The sequence below is a fragment of the Solenopsis invicta genome, chromosome 12 (assembly GCF_016802725.1).
Source record: "Solenopsis invicta isolate M01_SB chromosome 12, UNIL_Sinv_3.0, whole genome shotgun sequence".
Lineage (NCBI taxonomy): Eukaryota > Metazoa > Arthropoda > Insecta > Hymenoptera > Formicidae > Solenopsis > Solenopsis invicta.
This window is the reverse complement of record NC_052675.1, coordinates 6,889,689-6,902,621: the sequence shown is the minus strand read 5'-3', so window position 1 is coordinate 6,902,621 and position 12,933 is coordinate 6,889,689. Positions and strand designations below refer to the sequence as shown.

At 33.2% G+C, this 12,933-nt stretch overlaps 1 protein-coding gene across 4 annotated transcripts in view; it reads left to right on the top strand.

Moving 5' to 3' along the window:
• LOC105201080 (arginase, hepatic) overlaps positions 1-12,933 on the top strand; it is a 51,949-nt gene that overhangs the window by 6,973 nt on the left and 32,043 nt on the right. For all 4 annotated transcript variants that reach the window (XM_039455727.1, XM_039455728.1, XM_039455729.1 and 1 more), the window contains exon 4: positions 2,893-3,056. In XM_039455727.1, coding sequence (XP_039311661.1) covers positions 2,893-3,056 — 164 coding nt within the window. The remainder of the gene's footprint in view (positions 1-2,892; positions 3,057-12,933) is intronic.

The following is a 12,933-nucleotide window of genomic DNA, read 5'->3' as shown; positions in this document are numbered from 1 at the left end:
CGCAGCCAGTATTTTGGAAGGCATCATTTTATAATTTACGCCAGTCTCATCACAATTGTAAATTTGATTTCTCGTGTAACCTTCTTCTGTAACAAGCTTATTGAATTGATTGCTTTAAACTGATTCATTTTACTTCCATCAGCTGATAATTTTTTGCCACAAATATTTAACTGACGAATATCGTGCATCTTTCATCATCGATCCAACCATCCACTGCTTGCAGTAAAAGTTTCACTTTCGTTAGGAAACTGTTTTGCAAACATCATAGCCTTTTGCTGTAAAATTGGGTCTGGACAGGAGAAAAAAAAAGAAGGGTAATTTCTGCAAGTGTTCATTGACATAGTATTGTATGAGACAAAAATTCGCGAATTCTCGTCAAATTTATCAAACATTGATTCAAAGCTATAAAGCATACCTGATATGACCTAGTCCCTCTTCTCTCAGTTGAGTGAATCATAAGAATAAAGCTCTCTCTATTTTATCATACTTTGCAGTAACACCGCATGCAGGTAGTATGCATTATTCCTGGCGAACACTAGCCGGAGGCCGCTGTTCGATTTTAAATAACAGAAGGCGCGCTCGCGCTTGCCTAAACGCTGCCACAAAGACAACGCCGCTAACGACCGAAAACGGCCGTTAGCACGAGGCAAACTCGTGCGCGATATAAGACCGCGCGCACGCGCGGACTGCACGCGCGGACCGCATCACGGACTAGCCGCAGGAAGAAATCCTCGCGAAAAGCGCGCCTGTACCAGCAGCCGCGGAGGAACGGAAACCCCGAGATAAAATCTCGAGGAAGAACAAAAGCGCACGAAAATGACCGAGCGCGCGAGCCAGGAGACATAAAAGGCCTCCGCTCGCACGCTCAGCATCCATTCCGCAATCCTGATCATGATCCTGATTCGAACTCCTCCGGTAGAACAAGCGGTAAAGGTACTTTGCCGCTGTCAAAGTACTCGACAGAGCCGAGAGAGCTTGAGAGAGCGTAGTTTCCTTCCGCACAACCATCCCGGAGACCGAAGCGGTAAAGGTTCTTTGCCGCCACCAAGTTACTTGGTGGCTCCGGGCGGTCTAGACCAGAAAGAAACCCGCGACTTCGCACCGGCTATTAAGCCGAGAACATATTACAAGCGCGATCGCCGAACGTTTAAAGCACGCCGGGCTAGCCCACGCGTTCTCGCCGTCGGCGCGCCTCGCGCCCCGCCGCATACCAACGCAACCGCGCTTTGAAACTCGACCGGCCGAAATACTCGGGAAAGCCGACCCCGCTTCTAAGAATCGCGAGATTCCCGTTTGGCTTCACGGCCAAGGCCGTCTGTAAATATCTTGTAAATAGTCTACTGTTCAAAACCATTGTATTCTTTTCCGCGCTCCGTTCCTAGTATTATCGCGACTTATATCCGTATCGAAATGTAATATTCTTTTTCCGCGCTACCTTCGTTGTACTATCGCGAAATATATTTGTATCGAAACATAATCTGTCCATCCGCGCTCATTTCATTTTTCTTAATTGCATTATCGCAACATAGAATTATATCAAACGCGTTACTCAGCAATAAACTCAAACACGTACTGTCAGAACAAATTTATTTTCTCTCTCTCGCCACGAACCTATTGCGTTAACCGAACCGCGAGCAAAATCCGCGAACGCAAGAACGGAATATCGGTTGTTTCACAGTTTTCATTGTTTTACGATTTGTCATCACATGGCATGATTTAGTTGCAAATTTTTTCAAATTGGTTCGCTTCCAACGCCAATCGCCTACGGTAGTCTCTCCAACTCTTAAATCAGCCGCAACTTTTCGGATAATTTTGCCACTATCCAATCTTTTTATTGCATCTAATTTCTGCTTCACACTCACTACAATTTCTTTTCGTTTCTGAGCCATCACGACTCTAGGGCCAGTATTCATAATCGATTCTTATTTCAAGATCGTCTTAAGTAATAGCTTAAGGCTCCTGACTCCTCAGCCAAGAACTCCGCGTTGATGGTAGCGATATTCCGTCGCGGACAAAATTAGAACTAATACACGTGAAACGTGACAGATTGACGATGAGATGTTGTCGTGCATGTCATTTTGTTATTATGTGTTTCATTGTAAAAATATGACTTGTCTCGTATTTACCAAATTCATAAAAATGGACCGTAAGTAAAGTTTCTTTGAATTTTATACATAAAAGTACATTTTTCATTCTTTTCAATAGCTATCCGTGTGTTTTCCTGTCTAAATAGGCATCACTTTACGTGCTTTTTACGACTATTTACTGACTGCTAGGTGAAAAAAGGATAGTCATGACCGATATTTAGAAGTGTTTTAAAATTATATGCTTGGTCTGTTTTATCCAAATTAACTTTATTTACAAATGGCACGTCGGACAAAATTACGTGTCATTTCACGCAATTTCTCGCTTCTGACGTCACGACTTCAATATGGCCGCGGCGAGTACTCAGGAGCCTTAAGATGCTAATACGGCTTTCTGATTGGTTAATGACATCTTAAGAGTATGCTTAAGACGATCTTAAATATAAGAATCGGCTATGAATACCGGTTTAGGATCGAAACTGCTGCATTTGGTTTATAACACACAAGTTTGTACACAAGTTTGCCTGTTGAAACAAAATAGCAACAACGATCGCGCGCCTACATGGTTTCGTTCTGTATTATCCGAGTTTTTCCGTATTATCTGAGCTACCGCCTCGGAATGCTCGGTGAGAATGCACGGATGAATTCAGTACCTCGGATTACGCGGAGTGTCGGTTAATCGAAGCTCGGATATACGAGGTTCTACTATATACACTACATATTAATTTTCTAAAAATTTACATATCTACTTTTTTTCATAAAAAACCAAGAATTTATTAAATCTGAATGTTATACCTCTTTTTTATAGGAAAGACAAAACGTGGCAGTAATATGGGTAGATGCTCATGCTGATTTAAATACTAACAAAACAAGTGAGAGTGGTAATGTACATGGAATGCCTGTAGCATTATTAACTTCAGAGCTGGCTGATTATTGGCCATATTTACCAGGCATGGATTGGCAAATGCCAATGTAAGAACATCACAACATTTTAGCAGTTTTGTATTAATTTATTTTTGAACTTTATTAAATAAATTAAAAGAGTATTGTAGTCTAGAGAACTTAAAAAAAGTTTGCTTTTAATTATGATTTAAAAATAAATTTGTTATGCACTTGTTAATGTTTAGAGTTTTGCAAATAAGTTCTTAAAAGGTTTTAAGAATATTTAGTGAAAACAATAAAAATGATAGTTTTAAGTCATAATGCATAGTTTAATGTGCTCTGTTAACTTAAATGCATTCTTTTAACCATATTTTTGAAATTGGCTGAACATTATTTTTTCAAAAATTAGTGAACCTGTTGACTTCAACTTTTGTGTATATATAAAATATGTATCCGTTTATTGCATGGATTATTGCGATATTTATAAATTGATTATTTTTTCAAAAACATTGAATTAAAAAATTTTCTTAAAAAGTTAGTACTTGTTTTTAAATATTCATGTTAATTCAAATAAATAAATTTTATAATTAATAAGTTATAAAAGTAATTCTTAAAAGTATAATAATAACACTTAAATTAGTTTACGGAAACTACTGAAATATTAATCCTTACGATATCATATGCAAAATAATACCTCTTTCTTACCATCCTGGGTATCTTGAATTTGTCCACTTATCCTATTTTAAATGGTTCAAAAATTCTTTAAAAATTTACAAACATACTTTCAGCTTTCTAGAATAAATATTGAAACTTTACTTTTGAAAATAAAATGTAATATACGAGTATAATTTAAAAAGTAATCTAACGTGCTTGCTAGAAACTTCTACGAATAAGAATCAGTCGAACATGAAATACTCAGGATAGTAGGGAAAGGTCAAATAAGCAAAAAATTTTTCAGATAAAAACAATAGCGATTTTAATCAAATTTTAAAGGGTCTAGCCGGATAAACATGTAAAAATTGCACTTGAAGGGATCAGATCGGGGCTAGAATTCAAATTTGAGATAGGAAGAAAAAAAATTTTTCACCAAGTTTCAGCCCTTTATATCCCTACTATTTATTCCTTTAGAGCGTTTTACCTGTTATTCAGTTTTTAATTTTTTTTCTGCTCTTCTAGTTAAACGATTCTTATGAAAAAAATATACAATATAAATATCATTGACATACATTTTAATGAATATTTGGTCTCTCAAAAAGCTTGTCTTCATAACAAAAATTTTTTAATTACTCCAAACAACAGGCTTTAGGGGTAAACTCAAGAAAATATTTTTACAATGCCATCTTTCACTCTTGTTGTGGCCTGAATTTTTATAGATTTTTTAGCATTGGTGCGCCGTGGTAAAAAAAACAAATAAAAACTGTATTTTTCTCATATTTTCGATGTTGATAGGTATTTAAAAATTCATAAAACTGCTGTTGTGGTCCTAAAAATGTTTCTGTATGATATTATTATTTACTACTACCATTCCTTAAATTATTTCAATTTTTACAATTGGTGTAAAGTATTGAAAGACTATGTTTTTTCATTATTTTCGATACTTATTAATGTGCACAATTAAATAGCATTAAAATCCGATCTCAAAAATTTTTTTTCCATTCTTATTATATCTTTAAAGTATCTTATAGTTTTAATTCAGTATATAAACATATATGCATATGTACATATAAGTGATTAAAACAATTAGCAATTATATATTTAAAGTACAAAATTAAAACAATTATACGTTGTATTTTTTGCTATTTTAGACTTACTTTCTATTTAAAATTGCAGTGCATTGAATTTAGTGTATTAATTTTTAAATTCAGTGTTAAGTGATTAAAATAATAAAAAAAAACCTGAATTTTTTATTTATAATGTTTATTAGTATTTATTCTATATATGTATACGTTTATTAGTATATATTTATGATGTTGAAATACGGTCATAAAAATTTGTTTTGAAACTATTTTTATAATATTGTTGTGCTCGACATTACGGGCACACATTTCACTCGCGCTAGGACATTCGAACGCGCGACACAAAATGAATAAACACTCTTTACGAAAAGAACACAAGCTTTAATCTATGGAACTTTATATAATAAAATCGTAGCAGAATTATACAGAATATCTCTTGACAGCTCCGCGTCTTGAAAACAGAAACAAAAGCCGGCCGCGCTTCTTCCGTCTGATCGATAGATCTTCTTTCGGCCGGCTTCTCGGCCGAACGGGCACAACAATATATTATTGTATTATTTTATGTTTAAACTTTTTTTTTACATTAATACTGCCGGCATTTGCGTTACCTGATGTGCACCATGGGGAGGTTGCACGGTCGGATTTGGCATATCAAGTGTGTCTTTTGTAGACATGATGTCCTTTGCGGACACAATGTTTCTTGTAAACATAATGTCTCTTATAAACACAATGTCTCCTATAGACATGATGTCTCTTATAGACTCAAAGAGTCTTACAGACGTCTCTTACAGACATATTTTTTATAAAAAAAGTTTTTTGTTACATACTCCTTTTGAGAAGTATGACCCCGGCAAACACAGAATATAGCTGCAACATTGCATTGGAGTAACACGTGAACTAACAGATGTTATTTCACAATCATGTAAAGGCAATTTAAAATGTTATTGGGGTACAATATAACTATTTTATGCAACTGTTACATTTTTTTGTTATTTTCTTGTAATATTGAAATAACCGCAACATAACAAAACTTATAGAACAGATTTTATATTTTATCTACATTGTCGTTATATAAAATATTAAATAGTATTTATATTGCATCAGATGTAACTATTACATTGAAATTATATTTAAATTATAGATAGCTTTTTGTAGCGCTATTTTGCGATACGCTATTCACGTTTGACATTCGACTTATCCGATGTACGACGATCCGAAATTTCGTGATACGTTCAGATTCTCTATTTGGATAGTGATTGAATATGACTGCTATGGTGGGTTTAGTTTATCTAGAAGATTGAGAGACTATGAAATATCAGAGAAAACGATTGCTGGAAAGCCTTTGGCTATGGAATCAAATTAAATGCAGTCAAAGCTTTGCTCGTAGAGGTTGTGGCCATTATTTTATAAATTTTGTTTATCGCGTGCTAACGCAGCTATATATATAAAATATATAACGCGAAAGTCGTGCTTTTTGTATAGAATTAGTTTAAAAACATATGTCAACAACTTTCAAAAAATTCATACAAAACACGGCCAAACGCGTTAGCTGTGTTAGCATGCAACAAACTATTTTTATAAAATAAGTAGCAAAGCTTTGAATGTATTCGGATTCCATGGCCGCATGCTCTTCAGTCATTGTTTTGATTATTATTTTTGCTGTAACTGATGTATAATATATGTACTATCGGTTTCCATGTGCTTACAGATATACAGGGTGTTCAAAAAGTCCCGGACCGGCAAAATATCTCGAAAACTAAGCATTTTAGAAAAAAATGTTTCAGATAAAAGTTGTAGGGTTTCAAAAGATCTATTTAGTGATCTTATCAGTTTAACCTTGGATGGCGTCGCCAAGGTCAGATCAAAATCACATTAACTTTTTTAAATAAAACTGCCTACTTTTTATTACATATTCTTGTAGCTTATCTCAAGACCTTTCCAAAACACTACAAGAAAGTTTATTTTTGTTGAGTATTTTCCGAGTTGTGAGGCTTGAAAGCTGTAATGTACTGTAACTTTCAAGCTTCACAACTCGAAAAATACTTAACGAAAATACATTTGTTTATAGTGTTTTGGAAAGGTCTTGAGATAAGCTACAAGAATATGCAATAAAAAGTAGGCATTTCCATTTAAAAAAGTTAATGTGATTTCGATCTGACCTTGGCGACGCCATCAAAGGTTAAACTGATAAGATCAGTAAATAGATCTTTTGAAACCCTACAACTTTTATCTGAAACATTTTTTTCTAAAATGCTTAGTTTTCGAGATATTTCGCCGGTCCGGGACTTTTTGAACACCCTGTATGTTGTGAAATTAGTTCACTCTCTTGTAACATAACAAAGATTTCAGAATGTTTTTACAATAAAATAATATGTTCTATGCAAGAACACATAAATTGCAAGATGTTTATAAAATCAAAAGCTTGTAAATAAATTTGTTTTTACCTTCCTGCTTTTTTTAAGTTTAAGATATCGCTTTTTAGGTAAGAGCAAATTTTGCTTTTGCAAATGTGACTCTTTACCATTCTTGTCGTGGTTGTAACTACCCTAGAAGCATAAAATATTGATCCAATATTGGGAAATAATGTAAACCCAATATTCTATATTGGGTGTGGATTGATTTTCAATATTGGTCCAATATTGCAGAGTATGATATCAACTCTTATTTAACCAATATTGGAGTTGCAATATTGGTCCAATATTAAAAAATCATGTAAATCTAATATTATCTATTGAGTGTGAATTGATTTTCAATATTAGTTTAATACTGTAAAGTATGATATCGACCCTTATTTAACCAATACTGGAGTTGCAATATTGGTCCAATATTGATAAATAAGCTAAACCTAATATTCTATATTGGTTGTAAATTGATTTTCAATATTGGTTTAATATTGTAAAGTATGATATCGAACTTTATTTAACCAATATTGGAGTTGCAATATTGGTCCAATATTGAAAAAAAATATAAATGCAATATTATAGGCGGATCCCGATAGCACATGGGACCGATAGCACACCACTCATAGCGGCCGATGACTAGAATTTTTCGGTCGGTTGGGTTAGATAAGTCAAGATGATTGGTTAATGGGCTATTGCACCGTGCGCTAATCGGATACAGTTCTAATATTATATATTATTTGTGCATTGGGTTTTCAACATTGGTCCAATATTAAAAGGTTGACACCTTGTCTTACTTAACCAATATTGGAGTTGCAATATTAGTCGAATTTTTTTTTCAAACCCAAGCGGTCACCCATCCAAGCGACTCCGATGAACGTTGTTTGACATGTGTGATCGCTGCGAACTCGTGATGACCTGTAAACATTTTGTGCTGATACGTGTACATACATGACTGGTAGATCAAGTCAATATACGTTATCAAAAAAATGGAATATGTATAATTAAAGCACATTATTTATATAAACAAATATAAAATTATAGTTTGTTTACTAATTTCACAAATGCGGAATAGTATCTGGAATAACTTTTCTGTTATTTGTTTGAGTAAGAATGCAATTAAAAAATATATGTCAATATAATACAATAATTAAATTGGTAAATATATCGAATAGGGGAGGCTGCTTCGATGACCTTGACCTTGACATATGTTGTCAAGGTCATGATCCTGAGTAACGTCCTACAAGTTTTAGCTGTCGCTCGCCCTTCGTTAAAAAGTTATAATCATAAAAAGTTTATGAAAATTAAAAACGATAACTACACATATACTCACATATACACATAAAAATGTGCTACAGAGAACGCGTGGGCGTGGGAAGGGCTTTGCCCCTTTCCCTGCAACCCCTCCCAGTATATTTTCTAATCTAACCTACCCTTATTTTTGTTGAAATTTGTAACAATATTAGATTTGAAATTATAGGTTAGGTTAGATTACGCGCGCACATGCACACGCACACGCACACGCACACGCACACGCACACTGCGCGGAACAGTAGCTAATAGCTTGTAAGATCAGTCTCATTCCGCGTGGAACTTTGATGACCTATTTCATATCTATTTTGACAATTTCTTGTGTTTAGTTGTAGTCGGATACTCAATAGGTATATAAAACTAAAATTGGTAAAAAAAACTCTGAAAAACTCAAATATTCACATATAGTACAGAGAACGTGTGGGCGGGGGAGGGGCGGAGCCTAACCTATCCCTATTTTAGTTGTAATTTGGCCAAGGATATCCAATTGACCACGTTGCAATATTAGATTAAAAATTAAACTAAAATAGAATTAGGAATTAGTTTGGGTTAGGAAAAATACGGGAACGGGGTGCAAGGAAAGGTTCTCTGTACCACACGTAAAAATTTTTCCTAACCCAACCCATAATTTCAAATCTAATATCATTACAAATTTTGACAAAAGTAGGGATAAGTTAGGTTAGAAAAAATACGGGGAGAGGGTGCAGGAGGAGGGGCTCCACCCTTCCCCTTTCCACACGTTCTCTGTAGCACATTTTTATGTGTATATGTGAGTATATGTGTAGTTATCGTTTTTAATTTTCATAAACTTTTTATGATTATAACTTTTTAACGAAGGGCGAGCGAGGGCTACAACTTGTTGGACGTTACTCAGGGTCATGACCTTGACAACATATGTCAAGGTCAAGGTCATCAGGCAGCCTTCCCTATTCGACATATTTACCATTAAATTAAATATAGAAAATTTTTATAAAAAAAAAAATTTTTTAATAATTGAAAAATATTGTTTGCTCATTGGGATGTAGATCGAGGTTTTTTCATTTATGGACCTATTTCGTCTATCAATAACATTTACAATACAATTATTGACTTGCAACATTGGCAGCACATCGGCAACACATTAATATTTTTTTTATAACCAATATTCGCTTTAGATTGAGAAATTTTGGCCAATAATACACTTCCAATGTAAGTGCAGTATTGTACAATTGTTGACTCGTAACATTGACAGCACATTACCGTTTCTTTTATAAACAATATTCTATTTAGATTGACAAATCTTGGCCAATGCACTTCCAATGTAAATGCAATATTGCACAATTATTGACTCGTAACATTGGCAGTACATTACTGTTTCTTTAAAAAACATTTGCTTTTGATTGGCAAATCTTGGTCAATGCACTTCCAATGTAAGTGCAATATTGTACAATTGTTGACTTGTAACATTGGCAGCACCATACCGTTTGTTTGTAAACAATATTCTATTTACATTGGCAAATCTTGGCCAATGCACTTTGAATGTAAGTGCAATATTGTACAATTGTTGACTAATAACATTGGCAGCATATTACCGTTTTTTTTATAAACAATATTCTATTTAGATTGGCAAATATTGGCCAATGCACTTCCAATGTAAGTGCAATATTGTACAATTGTTAACTCGAAACATTGGCAGCACATTACCATATCTTTAAAAAACAATATTCGGTTTTGATTAGTAAATATTAGCCAATGCACTTCCAATGTAAGTGCAATATTGTACAACTCTTGACTCGTAACATTGGCAGCACATTACCGTTTCTTTAAAAAACAATATTTGCTTTAGATTGGCACATCTTGGCCAATGCATTTCCAATGTAAATGCAATATTGTATATTAATTAGCGAGCAATATTACAAGTACATGTGCAATTAATTCTATGACCAATATTGGCTCTTCATTGGGAAATATTGGCCAATGTATTCCCAACATAACCAATGTTTCGCCAATGTTAACCAATGTAAAGCCAATGTACTGTGCTACTAGGGTAGTTTTCTGATCGTTCTGTGTGTAAGATTTTATAGATAACCAAGTTTTTAATCATAAGACAATAACACAAGTACCTTTTTCTTGTTGAATATGCTTTTTATTAAGATTTTGACTCACATAAGCTAAAGCGTAAGCGTTACAAAAATATAAAATTTAAATAAAGCTGTTAATGCCATAATTAAGAAAGTCAAACAAATTCAAAAATTTTTAATGTGCATAAAGGTTTGTTTAATACTAGAATTGTTAAAAAACTCATTTATATTTTGTATATACTGTTTGAAATACATATATATGGGAGATCGGGGCAAATCGTTAGAAGGGGTAATTCGATAATTGGAAATATCTTTTTATGGGTCCATATTAAAAATTTACTTTAAATACTGTAAACACGTCCTAATGTAACGATGTTGCTAACAAAGATTTGTTGATAACGGCGTCATATTAAAGTCGTAGTAATAAAAAATGTGTTTTGCGACAGTCGAAGTAATTTCTGATAGTCGGCATTTCTTCGAAATTTAAATAAGATAATAAGGTTTTTTTGAAAACTTTGAATGTATCGTGTCCAGTTGAACGTATTTGATACATATCGTGTTTACTTTTTGCTGTGTGATGTCTATTTTTGTCGATCATACGCAATAATGCGCACAGTTGATGTTGGGGTTATTCGTAATATCGAGCACCGGGGCGATTCGTTAATACTGATTGCAGCGCCTAACCTAAGTTGGGTAATTCTAATCCTTCGGCTGTGTTACGAACGTCTGCGCTACGCAGAGTTAAACATTGAGGTAAAGTTCTTCATTGATTTAGTTCAAACATGATAATATTGTGTCTTTTAATACATAGAACATGAATATGAATATAAAATCGTCGCTCTTAAGCAGGTAAAAAGTTATAAAGCGTTAAAGATTGACACTTGTAAGATTAGGAAATCTGTCACATCGATGGCATGCGAACGTGTATGTTTGCATTTGTTTTTTGTATACCTACATCTTTTTTTAAATAAAAGAAAGTCTTAACAACAGTTTTTTTACAGACTTTCAACTTAAAATACAAATTTCGGAATATTCCCGGACTAGTTACGAATTACCCCGGGCTTGGGGCTATTCTTAATTCTTGACATTGGTCGACATTTTTATATGTACTTTAAAGCAAGTACATTTGCATATTCTATTTATATCGGCATTGTGAAGAGGAAGGTTCAACCTTTCAAACCGGTTCATGTTTTTTTTTTTTTTTTTTTTTTTTTAATTAATATAGGACTTAGGAGACACAAAAGAAAAAAAGGTCTAACGATTTGCCCCGTTCTCCCCTACTTATGAAAATATTATAATTTTTATGGCTTGATTTCCTCATTAGAGATTCTTAATGAAAACTATCATAAAACTAGTCTCTCTATCTAGAAACAAAATTCACTTTTGCAGTCACATTTATTATCATGTGCTTCCATAGAAAAATATTGCAAAAAGCAATATAAATTATAAAAAATTTATAATTTTTTTTTCCTGGTTAAAACATAATTTCCTAAAAATATGTCTTGCATATACTTATTCTAGAAAAGATCTTTGGATTAATTCTCTGTAAAAGCAAACAAGTTTGGTTTACTTTTGCTTAGAATTAATTTGAAAACTTTTCTGGGATTAAGATGTGCAAGAAGCAAATTAGGTTAAGTGAGATTGATAAAATAGCATTATTGTAGCAATATAACAACACTAAAGTTTTACATAATAGCTACATTGCATCAATGTACCAAGTGACAAACTAGGTTATTGATATATAATTGCAATTTTGCTGTTACATAACAGCAATGTTTTCCCTCAGTTACATGTTATGTTGATATAATGTAACCATGACGTTCTATGAGTGGGAAATTATAACTAACATGGACGTTACATGTAACGCACACGCTATATTGCGTGTTACCTTTAAGTTTATTGCATCAACATTGCTGTTATATAGCTCCAGTGTTTGCTGGGATGTCTCTTACAGACATGATGTTTTTCATAGACAAAGTTTTTTGTTACATACTCCTTTTGACGAGTATGACGTGTCTTATAGACGTGATGTTTTTTACAAACATAAAAAAAATTACATAGTTTTATTACGTAACTTAAGTTATAATTTACATAACAAATACAAATACAATTAGCAAATCATGAGATTATCCCACGAAAAGTGCACCAACAATAATAAAAATATACGTAGATAAAATTAAATAATAAAAACTTAGGAAAACGCTCGTATTGTGATTAAACACAAAGTATAATAATAATCAATCAGATTAACGAACTAAATTAAACGATTTAATTCAAGATTTAATTTACAATAAACATATAAAACAAATTATGTAGCAACGTTTCGTCTCTACTTAGCCTTCATCAGCCTATTAAATTCAATTATAATACAATTAGAAATTCCTTTTTATAAAAGAATTTTTGCTAAAAAAGAATTTTTTCCTCTGTTTTAAATACAACAAATTTTCCCTAAACTATCTTA